The sequence below is a fragment of the Hippoglossus stenolepis genome, chromosome 23 (genome assembly GCF_022539355.2).
Source record: "Hippoglossus stenolepis isolate QCI-W04-F060 chromosome 23, HSTE1.2, whole genome shotgun sequence".
Taxonomy (NCBI): domain Eukaryota; kingdom Metazoa; phylum Chordata; class Actinopteri; order Pleuronectiformes; family Pleuronectidae; genus Hippoglossus; species Hippoglossus stenolepis.
The window spans coordinates 11586831-11609948 of NC_061505.1; the positions used below are offsets into that span (position 1 = coordinate 11586831).

The 23118-nt window shown below is 44.8% G+C and overlaps 1 protein-coding gene across 3 annotated transcripts in view; it reads right to left on the bottom strand.

Annotated features, from left to right (window-relative positions):
* The window catches only part of nlgn2a (neuroligin 2a), a 170314-nt gene that overhangs the window by 12126 nt on the left and 135070 nt on the right, over positions 1-23118 (bottom strand). For all 3 annotated transcript variants that reach the window (XM_035148837.2, XM_047338781.1, XM_035148836.2), the window contains one exon: positions 789-974. In XM_035148837.2, coding sequence (XP_035004728.1) covers positions 789-974 — 186 coding nt within the window. The remainder of the gene's footprint in view (positions 1-788; positions 975-23118) is intronic.

The following is a 23118-nucleotide window of genomic DNA, read 5'->3' on the forward strand; positions in this document are numbered from 1 at the left end:
TCAGGTAATGTGCGGTAATGTGGGAGCTCCAGTGTCATTTATCCTCCATAGATATCAAACTGGATGAAATCTGGACACACTCGTTGGCCACGCCACAGCTCAACCGATGAGCAGTGTTTTACCTTGAGCATACAAGTGTCAGGACCTAATGAATTCTAAACTGGATGCTGCTAGCTGAGTTTCCATCTGACCATGGATCCCACCATGGCCAAAGGAGACGAACAAAAGTAATTCCAACAGCAAATACATGATCGACATTGAATAAGTCAAGCATCGCCATCAGTTTCCAGCAAATATAAAGAACAAATAATGCTCTGTAGGTAGAGATTAGTAAAACATTGAGGCTACAGCCACATTACTACCTTTTAGTTTGAAAAAGCATCAACGCTACAGATACGCCTGGCGTCCACGCTTCTCCGGAGTTTTAGAGCCGCTTAAATGGAGAAGTCTGGAAATACTGTACTGCTGTAGGAGATGATCAATTATTAGAGCAATCTGCGACCAACAACCAAAGGCTTCCTGTGTACATCGGCACGCGCATGTCAAATGTACGTGGGTGGTCCGGTGTTACACATTTTCAGGCATGTTAGTATAGACGGGGATTACAACTGATATAGAGACAAAACGCTTGTGTGGACAGTGATTGGTTTGGTTTGAAAATGGCGTTTGGAGTTTTCATAATATAAAGATACAGAAAGGACAAAAATGCAAATAGATGGTTGAGGAGACGGATGAACATAAATGGATGCTGTACCAGAACAAGCAAATAACACAGGGTCTTCAATTACCCTCTGAGTGGTGCGAGAGGATGAGGAGGTTGACGCAGGACGCCCCCGCTCCGGAGCCGAAGATGGTTATCCTCTCCGGGTCTCCGCCGAAGTGGCCGATGTTCTCATTGAGCCAGCGCAGCGCCTGGATCTGGTCCAGCAGGCCGTAGTTTCCCTTTGCAGACTGGTCACCAGTGCTGAGGAAGCCTGGGTATAAAGAGACAAGAGAGAGAGACAAGAAGACATTAGTATTATGGAGTAATAACTGGAGGTGGGTACAGAATATCTGCGAGACTGGGCTCTGGCGCTCTTGGAGACAGATAGAGAAGAGCCAAAGTTTATCGATATTTGTGCAATAGATTAGCTCCACATAAAATCTAATGGTACAGGACCACCTTAAGACTTTGAAAGCTTATAATACGCCTTTTTGGAAAGACAGCGCAGATTTGGGAGTGGCAATATAAGTAGTTACTGTCCGTACAGCTCATCTGCCCAGTCTCTCCGATGCATCTGGCATACAGAATCCATCCATCCACTTTCTATACCACTTAAAGGTCCATTGGGGAGCAGGAGCCAGCCCATCGCAGGGCCAAACACACGCACACAGCGTTTCATGCACACTTTCACACCTAAGGTCAATTTAGAGTCTCCAATTAACCTGCACCAATCTGCATGTCTTTGAACTGGGAACCTTCTTGCTGGGAGGTAACAGTGCCCATTTCCCATTTCCATCACAATTATCATTTGAAGCTTCAGTACCTGTCTGTCAAACGTTCCGTACTTGTTCTTGTAACTTTCTGTATTTGTGTTTGACTGTGTGTGTGTGTGTGTGTGTGTGTGTGTGTGGGTGTGGGTGTGTGTGTGTGCAACACTTGAATTCATCAGCAAGGAGTGACAAATGGCACATGAAGAAAGCAAAGGTGGTGAGAGAAGAAATAGCTTCTTTGGCTCCTCTTCTTATACGCAGGTATTTAAACATCGCTCAACCCCTTAAAAAAAGGTTATCAACTCCTTTCCCATTGCCAGTAGAGAAATTACTTTTTACTTAGTTTTTAATACCTTGTTTGCTTGGACGTTTTGCCAAATTAGCCATTCACCTAAGGTGTCACGTTTCCATCACTGCCAATCGGAGCCAATTAAAACCTGTTTCTACTGCGGGGTCATTTTAACCAAGAGTGAATGCTGGATGAATCCATTCTCATTGCAGACAAAAGCCGGATATTAGCTGGTGTTAGTGGGTTTTTTCACCAGTGGGAAAGGGGCTTTGATGAAATGTACGCTGTCGCCGTTGAGCCGGGAATGTTACAGAAAAGCACTCACAGTTACAGCAGCATGCACATAGGTGACCCTAATCTGAATCACACCCGTGACTGGATTACAAGTGATGACACATGATGCCTGGAATTAATGCCCTCTTTACATATCCTGCAATTTTTCTTACCGTTAACAAAACCCAGATAAAGACTACAACCAACAATGAGCTGATTCTATCGACTAGTGTTGTGTGTGTGTATTGAGCTGGTTCCTCTGTGCTCTGTTGTCATCCACAAATGATTCAAACCCATCAGAGACGTGTTCCTTTATAAGGGAACACTGTAGTTTAGCCGACATTTGCCTCTCATGATCACTGCCGAGTGTCTTCGATTGTTCCACCAAAGACCTAAATCTTTTTCTATTTAAGTGCCCATTAACTGGAAGGCTCTCGGATCCTAATGGGACTCCTAATTAGAGCTTTATTAAAGGCAGGCACACTGGTAAGGTCATCAATTAAACCGCTACAGTCGAGGTTACACACGTGAGTACAGTGAGCTCCCAGCATCTGCTGTAACACAAATATCCAGTATGTTGACTGCCATGGGAACCTCAAGAAGGAGCCGGTTATTTCCAGTGGGACCCAAGATAAAGTCACGCAGCAATAGTGGATGGAAATTCACCTTTGTTCATATTCCGTTGCCAAGATATGGAAATGTGTAGCGTACAATGTATGGGGCCAATATTGCAGCAATTTTATTTGAATGTGTGTGTGTAGAGTGTTGTGTAACTGTATTTCAATCCTTGTGGGTAAAGTAGGATTTGCAAATGTGTAAAATAATCCTCAGATGTGTATTCTGTATTCAGTGTGTGCGTAATCAGATTTGTGTACATGTAAACAATCTGTAAAAGTGTAATATGTAAGTGCGGCGAGATTCGTATATTTGTAGACAAATATGTAAATGCTCTGCTACATCATTGGCCCAATAAAAAAGTTGGACATTAATTTGTAGTGACACAGCAACATTGTATTGACAACACAAAACCATTACACAAATACAGAATAAAAAATAATTAGACTGGCCACACTTCACCAAACATAATGCCCACACTTTGTAGTAAGAGCCAATCTTTGGATAAGACGCCACCTTGTGGCAAAATCTCCCTCCCCAACATTGAACACTATGTCTAAAACTATAATACAGAACAATAAAATAAACAAAGGCTGATGCATGAAAAAAATGACATGAATATGTAAAGACTGTCACTGTGGCCTTGACAACGGTGTATATACTTTAAACACATACATATAAACTTATGACGACTATTTCAATATCTCCTCATATATAATGCACAAATACAGAATATATCCTTGTGCAATCATCCTGTGCCACTGCACTTTACCCAAGTACACTTCTCTACAAGTAATATTTCCATCTGTAGTGAAAAGATGTAGATATGTACAAATTCTATGTATTTTATCTTGTTTTATCATCTTTTTTATTCTATTTTTATACTGTCACTTGTCGGCCTCATTCTGATTATCTGCTGCAGTAACAAGTGAATTTCCCCGGCATGGGTTGAATAGAGTTTATCTTATCTTATCTGAAAGTGGTCAATAGAATGTAAAGGAATATGTTGATTTGTGCCGCGGACATTTCGAATGATTTACAGTTTCATTTGTTCAAAAATGATTGTGATGCCTTTAAGCAGTAATATGCTGCATTTATGCTTAAGGGCTTATATCACATGGGGTCTACAACATTAGGGAACAATTACTCTTCATCCTGCAGCCAAAGGCCACTGATAGTCATCATCGCAAATGATCCATACAAACAAAGGGGATCGAAGCACATGTTGTGAGGCCATCGTGCATTTCCTGACAGCATAATTACACACAAATAGGCTGCATGTGTGGGTGCATCAATTTAGGCAAAGACAAGAAAGAGGCAAATAAGCTGCCTAATGCCCCCAATGCAATCACCATGATATATCATTATGCTAATAGGGCCAGGAAATTAGATAATTAATGCAAAGCATAGCAATACTTCCATGTCAGCGTTGTTTCTTGCTTTAAATATAAGAGCAGTGGTTAATATAAAGTCCAGAGATTATGAAAAACTGTTTTTGTCATTATTTCAAATCAAAATCACACCTCGATTACTGCAACAGCCTTTTCTCTGGTGGAAATCAGAAAACCTGGAAGTCTGTACACAATTCAGCAGCTCGGCTTTTAACTAGAGATATGATCACATCACACTTTACATTGGATCCCTGTTTGTTTTAGGATTGATTTTCAATTTTTATTGATCTTCACGGTCTGGCCCCAGGCTATATCTCCGATCCTTTTATTCCCTGTGTACCTCTGCGCAGCTTTGGATCTTTGGGTGAGGGTCTGCTGTCACTTCCTAGGGGGCACTGAGCACTAGTAACAATTTTCAAATATCTAAAAACATACTTTTTTCCCCGGAGGCATATTCCTGAATCTACTTGGGGTGCCAGGTTATTATTGTTCTTTAATCTCAATTATTATTTTTACCCTTGTCATTTCTGTCCTTTCTTCTGTATTTTAACATTTGTCTTCTTGTTGTGCAGCACTTTGCACTTTGTCTTGAAAACTAAGTGCTCTATGAATAAAGTTATTATCATTTTGCTTTTTAGTGAATGTCCCTGCAGAAAAAGGTGCTGTGCTGGTGGGACATCAGACTACTGAAGCGACTGAACAGGGCTACACAGACCCAGCAGACATGCAGGATCCCGACGTTATCTTGTCTTTCCTGCGCCTTCACGCTGCGTCCGTCCGACTGTGAGTCAGTGTACAGCAGCAGGCCACTTCACCCGTTCCTCTGTAATCTGATAAAAGGCTTGAGAAAACAGGGGAGCCGGTTAAAATGCGGCAAAGCGAGATGAAAGCGCGGCGCTGCATGAATTGCCTTTAAAATGGCCGTGGTGAGGAGTGGTGGTTAGAAGGGGTGAGGGGGGAGAGAGAGGCGGAGAGAGAACGAGGGAGAGTAAAGGAGAAGGAGAGAAGGATAGTGGGTGTTCTGTGAGTCCCGGATAGAGGCACAGTGTTTCATCTGCCTCCAAGACACCAGGGGTTGGTGCGCACACACACACACGCACGCACGCACGCGCACACACACACAGATCAAAGGCTGACACTACAGAGAAGACTGCCTCCTTTTCTCTCCATCTCCCTCTCTTTTCCACACACGCAGAAACAGGCGCACGTACACATGTGGGCACACCAAGATGGGAGATAACGCGAATGCACACTTGCACATGTAAACAGGACGTACACAAAGAGGCCGCGTATTATCATACAAACAGGCCGGCGCCTACACAGACCCCGATACGTGCCCATTCTCCTGTCTATTTCGAGCGAGCACACACTTTTGGGCATCTTTCCCACATTCACAACGAAGCAGCAATGAGCCTTTCATGTGTCATCAGAGAGCCTTGAGATTACATAGGACCAATGTGCATGTACAGGTTTGTTGTGCGTGTGCAGTCGTGTGTGTGCATGCGGAGGTGCGTGTATGTTGCGCTTTGATTAGGATTTGTGTGTGGCTGCTGGATGACAAACGGCGGTTCTAAAGCCCAATTAATGCTTCTGCGTCAAAGCTACGCCGTAGGTACGCATGTAGGTGCATGTGAGTCACGCTGCAAATACACCACCGAAATGCTAGTGGCGGTAGAGTTTCTATGCTGGGGTTGATTGTCTTGCCGTTTCTGTTGCGCTTATTTACAAATTCTCTGGCGTCTCTGTTTACTTCAGAACAACGGCGAGTGTTACTGAGCGGATCGAGTCTTTGGATGTTGAAGAGCAATTACTTTTTCTTGAAGAACTGAAACGAAGAAAAGTTAAGACGTCGTCCGTGTTCGTTCCTTCAACTCAATTCAAACATGAAGCAGAGTCTGCCGGAAATGTGACCAATCACAGCTCTTGCGGTCTGCATCGCCTCAACCCGGAGCTACATTTCTGGGGAGGTGCACGTCAGGGTGCGGCGTAGGGCTCTGCGTAAGGTACATGTCTACGCGTAGGCTACGGCATAGCTTCTACGCAGAAGCAGGAATTGGGCTTGACGCACCACACCCCAAGTGGATTCATTGTTGGAGAACGACATGGGTGCCAGAGCTCTGTGTGTGAGCGTGCTCCTGGCAACACAGTGATTATTGTCTATCAGAGGAGAGTGCGCATCGTCCAGAGGATTGAACAGATGTGAGCGGCTCAAAGCATCTGAATAATGAATGGGACACACACGTTTTCAATACGACACACACCTTAGCTTGTGCCTACTTTATTCTGCCTGTTTGATCAACCGCACGTTCCCAATCGTCTGTATGTTGAACCGTCAATCACAGTTCATCAATTTGAATCATATCAGATTGTATTTCAACGGGACCTTCCTGGTTAAATGAAGGGAGAATAAGATAAACCCAAATAATCAGAGATTCTTTTTGAGACATCCAACCTGCTGTTACCACCACTAAAACCCATGTCTACTGCTGTCACATTCTACACTTGTGCATCAGAACAGAAAATACACAGAATGTTCAAAAATTGTATCAAATATTATTGAACTCTATGTTCTCTAATGTTTTTTTGGGTGTAAAATGTTTTGCCTGCAGTTACAGCCTTTTGCCACAAGGGGAAGCTGCAGCTCCTTCCAGTGTCCCTTGAAGTGGAATTGTGTGCTGTGAAGGGCCCAGGAAAGTAAAGTGTTGAATTTGAACATGGGATATGTTCAATATTTATAAACTTTAAACAAACAGGCGACCTGTGCTCTGTAGCAGCGGCGGCTGGGACTCATCGATGTAAGTCACGGCGTCGATCACGACATCTAATTCTCCAGTTCGGGGCCGAGCTTCACTGAACTCTGAATAAACAGGTGAACAGCTCCGTGTGCAGCAGTGGTGGCGCAGCTTCAGGCTTCTTGCCATGGCTCAATTACTTTTACAGTTTCAGAAAGAAAAGCTGCCACCAGCATCGCCACAGACCAAGCAAACAGCCCAGACCAGCCACTGCACTTGTTATTACCATTAGAGCAGTATTTTCCAGAGGGTCACAGCAAATGACTCTCAGGAGAAGAGGGACGGAGAAGTTGGAGAAAACGGGGAAATGAGAAACATCCCTCTTTTCTTAATTGAGCCCCCCCCACAAACACAGCTCTGGCTCAGACCCAGCGATTGGCCGTGGGTGATTTGCTCCGCTCCTCTCCCTCCTCCTCTTTGTGCTCTTTCTCCCTCGAAAGTTGTTCTTACAATTGCAGCGCCGTGACGACCAAATTATCTGTGAAATGATTCAGATTTTATGCCCTCGTATACCGGGCAGGACCCCTCTCGCCGTGTGTCTGTGTGTGTGTATATCCGTGTGACGCGATCCATTTCCTGAGCAGAAAAACTGTGACATTTTGAGATGTGGACAATTAGCTGAATGAAGACATATACCTGGAATCCCTGATCTCTTTCACTCTCGCTATTTCCTATTTATCTTTAAATCCCCGTCTTTCTCCTTTTGTCGCCCCACCATCTGTCACATCTTTTCATCTACAGCTCGGCTGAAATCTCTCACCGCTCACTCTCTAGTAAATTTGCCATTTTGTCATGCTGTCCGAATGTTAAGTGAAATTTTGATACGCTATATAATGGTCTCATTGTTTCCCAAAATGCATCGTGAAAAGTAGGGTACAACTATCCGCCACTAACCAACAATATATACCATCATGCATTGCACTTGATGCAGGACAAGACATCTGGCAATTGTACTCCTTCTTATTCTGATCAAAAATAACTGAATTATCGTGAGGATTAAGACAAGAGAGGTTTGTATTTGACAGCATTTTCACAGAACGATTCTAAAACACTCCTGCAGTTTGAGCAGCGCAGCACAATCTGCAGGAAACAAGTTTATTTCTTCATTGGTCATTCAACCTGCTCTTTACCTAAATGCTCTTTATTTCAATACTAAAGTATGAAATTAACATTTAAAACACGCGATTTTCCACCGGCCATTGTTGTTGTACGTCCTAATCCTGCAACAATGATGTAATTACCGGAGAGAGAAACTGCGCAGAGTGGTGTCTGGAAGTACTTTTGCCTTTTGGCGAGGAGTTCCCTGTATAGTGAGTAAGGGTAGTGAATGAGTGAGATGTCGGACACTTTCTGAAACAGTTAAATAAACAGCAGTTTATCAATGATAGAGAAACAAACTACTTCTCTGTTTAAAGGCAAAATCTTTTAAGAAGAACTCTAACCCCATTTTTAAAACTATTTATCGATTTTTAGCAATGTTCACTGGATGGTTTTCATCGTTGGCATGGTGAGCTGCTACGGGCATTTTTTGCACAATCACTGGGACCATGTAACCACATGGTGCCGCCAAATCATGAGTTACTGTACAATTCCCTCTCTCTTTCTTTCACTAGTTTATCTTTTCATGGATGCTCCTCCGTTTATTCTTTCATCTCCCTGGTCTCCCATTGTTCAATCCCTCCATCTTTCAGGATTTAGTCTGGGGCTTTGGCTGCTAGCCACCGTAGTCCTCTCCTGTGTGTGTGTGTGTGTGTATTTGGAGGGTAGTGGGTGCACTGGACAGTCTTTCAAGCCTTGTCACTCAGCCTTTAATGAAGTTGCAGAGCCAATACTGTGTGTGTGTGTGTGTGTGTGAGTGTGTGTGCCTGCATCAGTATGTTTTGATGTTGTCTCTTTGTATCGTCATACTGTATGCCCTATGTTTGGGTGGTACAACAACACAGAGATACCACAACAGCAAGAGAGGAAGTGTGGGAAGAGTGTGTGTGTGTGTGTGTGTGTGTGTGTGTGTGTGTGTGTGTGTGTGTGTGTGTGTGTGTGTGTGTGTGAGGATGCTTGTGAGAGCGAAACCAGGCCAGCTCCCAGCAGACTACGCGTGAGTCTTTCTCAATGCCTCAGCCCGCACACGCATGTTTATGTGCAATGTTAAGAACAGAGGAGTGTGATTGCCCTTGTTTTTGTCACAGGCCGGTCCAAGAGTGTCAGAGGGACGCACACACACACGCACACACACGCACGCACACACACACACACACAGTGGTGAGGGAGAGCGGCTGACAGAGACAGAATGAGTCACAAAGGGACAAACATGGCGAGAGGAAGTGAGATGATCGATTGTCAGGTGTGTGCGTGTCCATGGGGACGAGAAGAAGAGGGACCGGTTTCTATTTCACTCTCCTACTTTAACTAGAACCTTTACAGAGCAGTGGTGTGTGTCTATCGATCAGGTTTTGTTACCGTGTGAACACTTTCACTGCCCCAAGGAACAATAGCTCACTAGTCCGATCACACACTCCCGTCACGAGCCTTTTCATGTAAGTGCGTGTGCGCTCAGAATTGAAAAGCCCCCTGTGTTTCCACATTTCTTCCTCAGCCTACTTCCTGCCCTACACTCCTGTTTATCCTTCATTTGGCTCCCTCGAGTGGTACAGTCCCGGGGGTCTTCTATCCAGTCAGAGGGTAATGGCGGGTGAAATAGGGGTGCCACGGGCCAGATCGGACACGATGTATGGCGTAACATGTGTGGAGGGCACTTGTACAAAGCTACTGTAATTGTTTTTTCTTCATTGCCGTGTTTGGCGTCTACCGTGAAGACTTAAACCCCTGTGATCAGAGCCATTATTCAAGCAGCCTTGCATGGACACCCCCTCTCATGTTCAAAATGTGTGGACCTGATGTTTTAGAATTACTTTTTATGACGGACTGTTAAGGCAATATCGAATAAAAAAAAATTGATACGGCCGTAATATTACAAGAATAAAAAAAAAAGTCCTGATATTAGAAAATGTGGTGCTGATGAGCCAAAAGATGAAGTATTTCGTTATTTGGGCAAATTATACTAAAGTATAACTTAACGAGATGCTCCACATTCCTTATTCTAATGTTGGTGACAGGCTGATCTTCTGATATTCCCCTGATTTCCCTTTTTAATCTGCTCAGAGACTCTGTTGTGACTTCTAGGCCTCGATGTTTGGCAGGATCACATTGGGAAAGTGCACCAACTCGATTAAAAATAATAAAACGTGTCCAGAAGCCAAGGATTCTTCATTCTTTTGCCGCTACCTCGCCATTAACCTGACCTTAAAAGGGGTACTCCACTCATTTAACATTGCAATTCCCAAAAGATTGGGTCCTCAGGAAAAGATTAACAAAAAGGTGTATGGGATAGGCTTTAAGTTACTAGTACCACAGGATCCCACACTTCCTGTAATTCAATTTAAAACCAAGTCTCAGGCTACATCATACAAATATGTTAATTGTTCGTAAAGGTAGTTTATACTGCGTCCATACTTGCACACTTGGCATGCACATGCAGGTGTAAAAGGAAGTAAGGGAATTGTTGCAGATTGCCTGTCTCCTACACATGTAAGCAGTTGTATCATTGTCATTGCAGAAATTAACTGCACAGTTGATTGTCCATATGGCGTTCTACACTGGTAGCCTAGGCTAATCCCAGTTGTTTTTCTTCCTTATAGGGGAATCATGTCATAGGAGCTCGGCCAATCAGCTACGATGTGACCAAAAAAGGCCCAATGAGCAAGCGGTTGTGATCGTCATCGGTCCAAACGTGTCAAACATTCTGTCCAGACTAAAACACAGCACTGGAGGATTCAAACTGAAACGGGGCCAGAAGGGTTTCCAAACTTTAGTGACTCTAGTGTGTCATTCGCTCACACTGAAGCTCCTCAGATCACTTACACAGGCTTAATGTTTACATGTGGTTGGCAGAGGGTCAACAAAGATTTCTGAGATTTATATTCATTCAATGTTCCTGAGCAGGAATGGAAAGATGGAGGGAAAATAGTGGAGGTGGAGTAGGGGCAGAGGGAGACAAGAGCTAATGAGTCCCAGAATTGCCGCCTGTGCCATCTTCAGCAGCAGCAGCAGCGGCAGCAGCAGCAGCAGCAGCAGGGGCGCAGCAGCGGCGGCGGCAGCGGCGGTGGCGGCAGCAGCAGCAGCAGCAGCAGCAGCGGCAGCGCAGCAGCTGTGTGGTGGTTCGGATTTACAGAGCAAAACAACAACAACCACTCACTGTCTCACGGTCTGCAGGGGTGTGCGAATGTGTTTGTTTGTGAGTCTTTTTATCCGTTTGCTTACATGCATATATGTGGCATGTGTATCTGTGAATGTATGTCATCTTCCCTCCATGTTTTCGCCCTTCCACTGCAGCAGGTTGTGTCAGTAAGTAGTCCTCTGCTGCTCCACCACTACGTGCTGGCAAAAGTGCTGCAACACTTCAAACACAGCCCATGCTGGGTTGGCCTAGATACTGTTACTCCTCGTCACGTTTGTATGGCACCGAGTGTAGCCAGCGCACAACGTACACATCGGCTGAGCTTGGGCTTTTGTTCTGGCTTCATGCTTTTTTCTAAATCAATCTATTTGACCATTTGTCTACATTAACTAACATGTTTAGTGATAGAGGTCGCTCCCTTTGAAAAAGGGTTTGGATTTATTATAAAACTAAAATGCTGATTGTTGAATTTTAGAAGTTTTTAAGATCCCGTGCTAACGATGGAAGGAAAAACCTTGTAGTTTTTTTTATTTGGCCCATTGCCATGTATCATTGCTGTGTTTTCACTACCTGCTGAGTGGTTCAAGCCCTCATGAACATTGTAGCTCTGATAAATTGCGTCCCCTGCACCTCGAAAACCACACACGCGATATGCTAACAACCCGGCTCCCAATCAGAACGAGTTAGTTGTAGCAGCGATGGTCAGTGTCTGAACAGAGGGACGCACACAAACGCAACCCATCAGAAAAAGAAAATGAAAGAAATCAAGGCAGGGATAATAGAAATGTCTTCATGTCCTCACTGCCAGCGGACCACAATAGAAAGTGGAGAGAACCCAACAGGGCGAACAGGCACAAAGAGAAAGCACCTGTCAGGTGTGTGGTGTACCTTGATAGTCCGTGTGTATCCCTTCCTGCAATTTTCCACCACTCTCTCTCTCTCTCTCTCTCTCTCTGTTCAAGTTAATGGAACTCTCGGCTGGAGTGTGTGTGACCCGGCATTGTGCACGCTTTGGTGGTAAATCAGAGACTGTCCCTGAGCCGCTGACATCACAACTCTGCTGACACGGATGCAGACTACATTTCATTCTACCCGCCTCATTCTTCATCTCGCCGCGCGCCACTCCTCTCGTCTGATCAGTGATGAGATGGACAGTTCAAAATGATGCGCTGTGTGTTCTCTGTCTAATTGGCAACATGTCTGGGAAACTTCTAACATCTTATTAGACTCATATGAATAAATCTAATAATAACTGGATGTTGTGTTCCAACATGAAAAAGCCATATGTTCCAATTAACCCATTTAGACCGGGTGCAACATCTGTGTGCTTCTAGTTTTAGAGCCGGATGAGTCGCGCGCGCGTCTCATCCACAATGTCATCGTTTTCAAGACATGTGACTGATGAAATTCGCCACGATTCGCTGAAATATTAGCGGGGAGGGCAAAATGCATCATGGGAAATTAAGTTTGTTTGTCAGTTAGCACTCCAAGCCTGGAGCCTTTTTTCAGATAACGGCGGACGATCTAAGCGACAAGAAGGATATTGAAGCAGATTACGTTTGAGGAAGAGGAGGAATGGGGGGGGGGGAATACATCATTGATTTACTATGACAACCAAGTTTTTAAGCTATCTGTTGTTTTCATTTTGCAATGGCATAAAAAACAAAACAACAACAACTGCCTGATAGGGTCTGTGCAGCGCATGCTCATATGCATCGTCCCTCTGATGCTTTTCATTTGTGATGTTTTGTCTCTATTATTGTTATCAGTTTTCTGGTGTTGCAGCTTGCTTTCTAAAACTGTAAAACCAACCTGCAGTAATTGAGCTGGGGTGGGTAAAGACCGGCTGCTGAACTCAGTCCACAGAACCATTGCTGCGCTGCTGTCATGCTCGACAATGTCACTTACGCTGATGAGTCCCTGCTGCCACAGAGTGTGGATACTGAACATATTGTGTCTCCAAATCGCACCAAATTTGACATCGCACTTCCTTGGGACCTTAAGAATAGACATGTCAAGTTTGAAGCAGATGAGATGAACTGTTCTCGAGATGTGGGTTCCACATACAGACGGACAGAGAATTGGAAGTCGCTCTGACTGCGTTTCACACTCTGCTTCCACTCCAGAGACAGAGGAGCTGACGGAGAGAAGGAATGTTGGAAATAACATGTAGAGTCAAAGTGAGGTGAACAAAGTGGAGTCAGAGCACTATAGTGAAAAAGAGTGAGATGGAGAGAGTGGGAGAGAGGAGTCAATGTTTATGTGTGTGTTCTGTGGATCCACACACTGGTATGTCAAAGATGTCCGAGGCCTTGATAAGTAATTCACACAGCAACATAAGAAGATGCAAGGAAAACCTGGAAACCCTTCACAGAGTAAAATGTTCTTTGCAACACATTTTATGGTTCTCCACAGCAGAAAACCTCCATTATTCAGATGATTTCAAATCACCACAAAACATTCATCAGAAAGCAAGCTATGAAGTCTTTAAGTTTAGCAAACCATAGAAGAACTCAATAAACAAAAAAGCACGTGCACACTCCTCGCTGCTGCGCTCCAGTCTTTGACAATTATTTACACTTCAGCACAGAGAAGAGGGATTAAATCTCCTGACCCGTCCAAAGTCACAGCTTGGCCGATCGATTCCCCTTTTTGTGCCTCATGGAAGTTTTGCCCACAGAGAATGGCGCCGCATTGCTTGTGCTGGATTACCACATGAATGGAAATTGTAAACTAGCATCATCTTTTTCTGCTGGCGCAGAAACTGATCCACTTTGCATGCACACCGACTTTCACCCGACCTGAGTGCAGCTTGGAAACAGAGGAAGTGTGCGGGGTGAAGTCCCCAGGTACAAACCAGTAAAAGACGTCTACAATTCTCCTTTTCTCCTCTGCTTCCTTCCTCACAACCTTTGCTTTCTTCTGCTCAACCCCCCACCCTACAGCTCCAACCTGAAACCATCAGTCTTTAAGGCGAGCCACTCTATCACGCTCCCACAGCATGGGACTATTAGAGTTATCTTAGCCAGAGTTGCTCCTAATTTGGCAGCCTCAGAGCAGAGGGTGTAGTGTGTTGAAAGTTATCAGAGTGAGGCCAGCTCCCTATTTGGCAGGCAGAGAGGCAGTGCCACCACTGTCTGTCTGCCAGGTTGATTAATAAGTAGTGGCAGAGCGGCGACGCTAACAGACTGGCCTGCCTGGGCGCTCGCAGAGGTCTACTAAATTAATGCCACACACAAGCACACACACGCCACGCACGCACACAAGGTGTTTACACAAAAACACACTAGTACCTTCTCTTCCTCTATCTTTCTCATTCTCTTTCAGTGTATTGTCACGACAATTGCACACGTACACACACACACACACACACACACACACACACAAGCAAACAAACCACATGCAATACTGCACCACAAAACAGGGTTGGCTGATAACACAGAACAGACATACTGGATTGTATATTAGCATAAACACAAGGGAACGCACACAAACACACACGCAAACTGTTCAATTCCATCCACATATTTTCTCACTCACATGCTCACGAATGCTCACACACACACCCACAAACACACACCTGTTAAATCCCACACATATTTTCTCCACCACACACACACACACACACACACACACACACACACACACACACACACACACACACACACACACACACACACACACACACACACACACACACACACACTGACTAGTTCGATCACACTCATATTTTCTCACTCAAATACAAAAACAATACAAACATGCAGGCACGCACGCACACACACACACAAAACTACATTTTCTCTGTCATCTCTTGAAGCAGCCAGAAAGGCAAAACAGAGTACTTCCTCTTTCTCTTGTTATTAGTTGCCCCTGACGTGAAACATATAACAGACATGAAACAGAGGGATGCAAGTGAAACTGAGCAGTTCAAATGTTTAGTTTGTCTTTCTCCTCTTGTTACTGTCCCCTTTGATGACTTTGGTCGTTCAGTTGATTTCTCTGCTGGTTTATCCATTCGTCTGTCACGTGCAATAACTCAGACAGCACCGAATGAATGAAACCTGGTGAGGAAATCATGTATCTGAGCACTGCGTTTCAGAGTTGAAAAGAAATAAAGAAATTACAGGTCGGGGAAATTTGACAGATTGGTAAATGGCTGGCGACTGCGGAGGAGCAGAGCGTTCACTCTCAGGACGACACGCTCACTGTTGCCTCATTCATTTTCCCTCTGGGTTAAATTCATGCCGGGTCTATCCCTATCTATCACAGGTCTATCCCTACACACACAGTGTTGTTTTAGGTTGTTTATGAAAGTACAGGTAAGGGTAAAGAAAAGAAAAATGTGCAACAATTGGGGAAAAAGCAGAGTTCACGTCTCCCTCTCCTCAAAAATGTGGTCGTTTGGGTGTTTGACCTCCACAGTGCCAAAAGAAGTGTATTCATTGTTTTTATATTTTGAACACAGTTATCCATCCACCCACTGCTGAACTAAGTCAGATGCTCAGCTACTGATGCAGGAGAGCTCTTTCCTCCAATGCCAGCATATGTGTGTGTGTGTGTGTGTGTGTGTGTGTGTGTGTGTGTGTGTGTGTGTGTGTGTTTCAGTATTACCATAAGATAAGATACAGGTGTAAACAGCGGTAGGTCCCGATCAAGGTGTTTGCTTGGGGACTGAGAGGGACCATAACACGGGTAGGTGGGCTCACATGCAGTTGGGTGCACAGGCACTCATTTATTTATGACCACAGCATGAGACCGTGTGGAACTCCAGGCGCACACACACACACACACACACACACACACACACACACACAAACTGCAAAGTACTGCCTCGCTGTCATCAATGCCCTCACATGGTCACATGGAGCGTCAGCATAACATTTTTTATTTATTCTGGTGTGTTTTTCTGTGTGTGTGTGCGCCCTTGTAGTTTTCAAAATGAGCGGCGAGTAGTATAGTAGAATAGTAATTCTTGACACGTACACGAAAAAGACGCACAACTTTGCCGTGCAGTTTTTTGCTCTTCTCCCATTATGACAGGATGAGTGCCCTTGCACTGACCTCGTGTGTGTATCGGGGTGAAGGTTGTTTGACTCTGGCTGGTTGTTTGACTTCCTCGCAGAGAAAGAAAGAGCCACATCAACTCACCCTCGGCTGTTGTCAAGCTCACCGTTGCCTGGCAACTGGCCCAAGGTAGAACATCGCCGGCGATGACAGGAGAGACGATGTCATCTTTCCCTCCAGCACCCACCAACTCTGCTGATCTTACTGATGTCACGCGGCACTGCTGCGTTACCCACTCTCCTCTTTAGTGGATTATTCCCCTTTGTAATAAATAATTTGTTAATTGTCTTCGTTGTGTGTGCCTTCCGTTTGTGACAGGGACACAAGAATGATGAAACTCCTTTGGCCTTTACTCTGCTGTCATCATTCCTCTTCATTCCCTTGTTTTTCTCCTTTTGTCATTCATCACTTTTGCTTTTCTCACCTACTTTAACAAAAGCAGCGCCCTCTCCAAGCTGCTTTACTTTGGTCAGGGGATCATAAAATGTACGGATTAGAAAACAATGCAACATTGACACGCGTTTCCTGAAGAATACAACTGTTAAAATAAACCAGCTCTCTCCACTAGCTATGAGAATTTATTTTTATACATTCTCTCTGAGCCACAGCCACGTAGCGCCTAGTAAAACTAATAATAATAATAATAATAATAATAATAATAATAATAATAATAATAATAGGTTGCCCTTAATCCTTCCTTCCTACCTGTCCTCCTTGTTCCCTCTCCTTTTCTCGTTCTTCCCCACACCGTTATATCACTCCCTACACACTCTATCCTTCTGTTTGTGGTCTTCCATCCCTTCTATTCTCTTCCTTCTCCCCCCCCCCCATCTTTTAGATTAGTCTCTCCGGGTACCTGCCTGTGTTTGTGCTGAGGGTGGCACTCTGTCGCGTCCTTCATACATATGCATTACACACTCCGGGTGAGGTAAGGAGAGAAAGGGAGGTAACGAGGAGATGGGAGAGGTCATTGGGGAAACAAATGGAGAAACAGGAGAGAAAGGCGCAGAGGGGGAAGGCGACGCGGGGATGCTGGGGTGAAGAGGACGGGGAAAGATAAAGACGCAGACAGCCAACATTTGACTATAGGACAACAAAATGACAGGGAGGAGCGAGAGAGAGAGATGGAGTGGACAGGAGTCAAAGTCATTAACCTGCTGCTGCTGCGGTGTGCGGTGTGCGCGTGTGTGCTCAGTAGGTGGAGAGGCACATGGGGGGGGAGGCCAACCAGGTCTGTAGTCAGCCTCGCCCCTCCGGCCAACCCCACCAACCGAGATGGACGGCCGGTGGTGCTGGCTAATCACGCGCTCCGCTGGCCGGGACACACGCACCTGAGGCTGATGGACGAATACAACTTTAACAGAAGCTTTCCAACCCTGAGGACACGTGTGCACCGTTCTGTTAACACAACTTATATATAGGTATATAGAGAGACAACCTCAACCACCCTTGTATTTATGTCAATGGTGTAAGTACTGTAAATAGATATGATTGAGACGATAACGCAGTGGCTCATTGAATTTCTTTAAGTTTGATAGAAATGTTCTCTTGGACTGCAGGAGGATTTTGTGGGTCAAAGGTCACTTACTCATTTTTTATGTCTTTGGCCAAGATTCCACACGCTAATTTTGTCATCCTGTTTGTGAAAGTAGCCATTGTGTATGTGGGCTGTCTCGTCTTTCTAATTTGGAGTAAATACGAAACTCTGATCGGAGCCTAATTTGCAACAGAAACTCCAGAAGAAGAATTAAACATTCAGACAAACGTGCCTCATGTTCCACAAATATATCCACTCCCACTTCTCTTCCTCCCACTTCCACTTCCACTGAATAATATTGGGCTTGCTACTGATGAATCTGTGCAGAGAGCTTTCAGAAGAGGCTGATTTTCCTCCTCCTCCCTCGTCTTCCTCTCATCCTCGCAGATGAGAGACTCAAAGTCCCTCCATCCGTCTCTTATTTCGGCGCGTCAGAACTTGGAGTTATTAGTCTGCTAATTACCTCTCAGAATCCCTCATTTACACCCAGAATCCAATCACTCTCTGATTATAATGAGAAAATTATGATAGGCCACATTAAAGATAGAATATGGGATTGATTGGTCCCCAACGAGACCGGGGGGCGAGAGGAAAGAGGGGGGGGGGTGGCATCAGAGGCAGGGGAAAAGCAAATCGGAGAGAGAAACGAAAGGAGGGTCATTGGAGCGGACGGAGAGCAAGAACGGCGGGAAAGAAAACAATCAGCAGGAAGTTGCATCTTCAAGTTGAATGTTACGCAAAAGAAAGCAGAAATAACCCATAGAAGACATGTCAAACTAAGAGACATAACAAAATGTACATATACAGTCCATGTGACCCTGTGTGTGTGTGCGTGTGTGCATTCAGGCCTCGGGACTAAATGGTCATGGATTGGTCGTAGTGATTTAATTGCAGCATGTAATTATATAAAGTTTATTCACGCATGGTCCTTTATCCTGGCTATTGGCAGGGCTTACACGTTTACCATATTCATGAGGGAGGGGTTACACTCTCACACAGACCCACACACTTACACAAAAGAGCCACACACGCCTTGTGTTTATCTGATGGTCTCAGGCTAATGTTTCAACCATACACACACACGCACACACGTGCACACACACACACACACGCACACACACCTCACGTTTCTCCCTTAAGGTCTAGGTTTCCCATACGATGATGAGAGTCTGTTATCTCTAAATTCTATAATTCATGGTGTAAATGTGTGTGTGTGTGTGTGTGTGTGTGTGTGTGTGTGTGTGTGTGTGTGTGCTTCTACAATCAACCTGGGAAGGAAGATTAAGGTTTGCAATAGCCGCTTAGAAGAATTTAATCATGTTTTTAATGACAGCGTCCATGTTAGGAAGCAGTTGCAAGGTAGGAATTGACGGAGGTGGTGCTGGCGGCGGTAATAAAAAAGGTTACAAGGCGCGTGTGTGTGTGTGTCTGTGTGTGTGTCTGTGCTCAGGAGAGATAGAAGCGTCAGAAATTGTATGTATTCATTGTTTTCAGTCCTGAATCAAGCTAAATAAACATGATGAACTTTTTCATTTGAAAGCTGCGAGCACGTCAGCTCGCACAGTGGAGACTCTCCAGGCAATCTGCACGTAGATCTCCCCCTCGCCGCCCTGCTGAAGTCACCGTGTGAACAGCAGATGATAGTGACGTGGATATTGCAGAGCCCTCCCCCTGCTTCACACCTCTTTTCCTCCTTCACACGGCCTTTATCATAACGCATCTTGGCCGCGAAGAGGAAGAAAACTAGAAAATCCTGCTGCCCAAGATCGGAGTGGGCAGGCAAAGGAGGGAGGGGGAATGGAAGTGAGACAACACTGAGATGACATTGGGGAAGTGTGAATGCAGTGCACTTTCGGGGGAATGGGTGGGTGGCGGAGGTGGAAATGCCTGGTGCTCGTCCTAACAAAAGGCTATGTGCTCTCATTGTTTTCCTGGCAGGGCAAACTGGGTGTCTGTGGAAAGGCCGATAAGAGCAAAAATAAATAAATACGTTTTTTAAAAAGCACGATTCCATTAAATAATATCCCTCTCCGACCGGAACTGGAGGTGGTGTGTGAGAGAGAGAGAGAGAGAGAGAGAGAGAGAGAGAGAGAGAGAGAGAGAGAGCAATAAGCCATCTTAATATTGTTGTTTCCTTTGGGGAGTTTGCAGTGAACAGTGAACATCCACATTTCCATTAGCACATAAGCAGGATTAGGTGTTGTGTGGATGGTATGTCAGTGCTGATAAGACGACTCGACTGGCATGTTTCATAGGATTACACTGTGTGCTAGCATCAACCTTATTAAGATAGTGTGCAGTTTCTTCTAAATATACACAGTGGGGATCCAATTACACACAACATGCCAAAGTGACGCAAAAGGTGCCAGAGATGATATATATTCTTTATTTCCTGCCTGCAAAATCATTTCCGGCCTCGGAACGATTACGCTCAGTGTGACTGTGTTGGTGAGAAAAAAATATCATACGGCTATTCAGCGCTCGGTTGGAGAAATTGCTCCTTCGCTGCGACGGCTATCAGCAGCAGATAACCGTGATGATTAAGATGCTAATGATAGCCTAGCCATCTGTTGGCGATGGCCTGTGACAGCGGCCGTTAATCTCGTGCACCACCAGACGAGTGCCTTTGATCGGCAACAGGTTAGGATGAAACGCTTCCAGTGTTGTTGCCCGAAAAAGGGGCGTTGACCTCACTGTATGGACTGCTACGCGGTGACGCCTTGTGATGTCGAGCTGTGCATGCTGAAAGGAGGGAGAGAGGGCCGAATCAATGAAAGGATAGAAAGGCAGCCAATTCGCAATTAGACTTGCTAATTACCATTGTATCCAGGCCCGGACTTATATCACAGCAGTATAGCTGAGGATCACAGATTGGACAATTGAGGCATGTGTTTGTGTGCACAACTGGTGGCTGCAACACAAGCTGAGGCTACATCCACACTACTACACGTTTGAAGACGCAGCAACTCCGCTACAGATACGCCTGGCATCCACTCAACTCCACTCAAATTCAGAGAAAGTTATTGTGCTATTTAATCTACTACATTTTTCTGACAGCTATATGATGGTAGAGAAAATAATAATTTCCACTATTTATAAGGTTCGAAGTGTAGGAATTAGCAACATCTTTCAATTGATGCTTCTGCGTCTAAGGTACGCCGTAGATACACATGTAGCCTACACCCGGGGCCCAGCAATCATAGAGTTTCTATGCTGGAGGTGAGTGTCTTCCGGTTTCTGGTCTGCTTATTTACAACTTCTCTGGCGTCTCTGTTTACTTCAGAACAATGGCTAGTGTTACTAGCAGATCTTGTTGGAGTTGGAGCTGAGAGATAATGAAGAGCAATGACTTTTTCTTAAAGAACTGCAATGAAGAAAGACATCATCCGTGTTCGTTCCTTCAACTCAATTAAAATATTGGCGGCGAGTCCAAGGGAACCAATCACAGCTCTTGCGGTCTGCATCGCCTCGACGCGTAGTTATATTTCTGGGGAGGTGCACGTCAGGGTACAGCAAGGGGCTCCGCGTGAGGTGCACGTCTAGGTGTAGGCTACGACGCAGAAGCATGAATTGGGCTTAAAAGTGAGGCTTCATCCAGCTGAAACCCCCCTCACCTCACCCTCACCTACTATGCATGTAGGAGAACCTACAGTTGCATTCAGATATCATAAAAATAAGAAAGGCCATGTCTAGGGTCAGCGTTTGTTTGTCCATTCTGGGCTACTGTAAAGACAAAATGGTTCAACATGGCGGAAGAGGACCCACTGTAGATGTAGGTGTGAAGGGCTCATTACAAAAACTCAGTGAGTCTTAGTTTTTGTTGATTATACACTAATGGAAATGTAATATCTGCTGATAGAGGCCCCTAAATCCAACACACTTAATACACAATTAATTCCAAGTACATTCATGCATTCAAAATCGTACTTAATTTAAAGTATTATCGTCCAAATACCTGTTAGGATATTACAGTAACAGCTTAAGATATTTCAACTAATTACAGTTAGGTACAAACATTTTTTTCTTTCCACTGCCCTCACTCCGGACATGACACCTCAGCTTTATCTTGTGACCCTTTGGAGGGGGCCCGACCCCTAGATTGAGAACCTCTGGATTAAACTAGCTATAACAGTATGTGTGTATCAAAGTTGGTGCTTCCAGTTAGCTTTGTCGTCCTTTAATCCCATTCCGGCTGCTGCTGCATATGCTACACAGGCCTTGGAGAGCTTGGAGTGGGACTTGCTGTGAAAAATAATGGGTTTCTGTCCACTGGCATGCTGAAGGGCTTTTAATTTGAAATGCTTACAGGAAGTATTGACTTTGTAATAATGATGTAATGCTGTAACTTGTACAAGGCAAACAGAAGGGGATCAAAACGAGACCTGTGGATGAAAACAAGGCTAGCCTCCATTGAAGTTATTGCAAAGTTTAACAGGGGAATCTTGAGTGGATCAAAAGAAGCCTCCTAGCAAAAATATACAATAATACTTCTCGAAAAGAGATAAGTGGAAATTAAGGGCCCACGCACACATGCACACACACACACGACCCCTCCATCACGACTAGATGGAGCTCTAAGGTGACATGCAACAACACGGAGCCCCTCAATGTGCTAATTGCTTCTGTCGAGTTATGTAGTAATTGTGAGAATCCGATCTGTCATTGCAGGCCAACGGAGAGTGCATGGTTGTGTCATTATACACACAACAACAACACGTAGCAACATGGCCGAGCTCAGGAGGGACAGACAGAGAGAGAGAGAGAGAGAGAGAGAGAGAGAGAGAGAGAGAGAGAGAGAGAGAGAGAGACGATCAGGACATGAGACAGACGAACGGGCAAAGTGAAATAAGGCGCACACGTTGGTTAATGAGACAACCTGCCAAGGCTTTCAGAATGAAAGAGTTTAGAGGAATAAACATAGTTGTGTCTCATTAAGCTTCATCGGGTTCACAGAGAACAAAACAAGACGGGCTGGTGCTGAACACTGTCAACTCCACGCTCACAGGGGGTTAGAGAGTTTGGTCGGCAAAACTATTTCAAACGCGGTACATCAGAGGGAGAAAAAAAAAATGCGGCTCATTTTTCAAATCACCCTCTCTGAATCTAAGGATCGGGACTTAATTAGGAAAACATTTTGACCTGAAAAGACTCCTTCTGTCGACAACTCCGGGAAACTAATGCCCGACTTGTTGCAGTTCCAGAACATTTCCTCTTTTCACTTCTCCGGAGACGAACTTGTGTCTTCCGCCGGTATTTTGATGATAGACATCCACCTCTCTGTACTAAACACCGCTAAAAGACCCCCCCTCTCTATTTGTCAAGTCACACAGCTTAAGGTGACCTGAGGTGATCTATTGTCTGTTCGCAGCGAATAGTGATGACATTTTGACAGATAGTGCAGGGCGTTTCCCAGCCCGACCTGTCAGCACTCTCTGCCTTGATTGCGA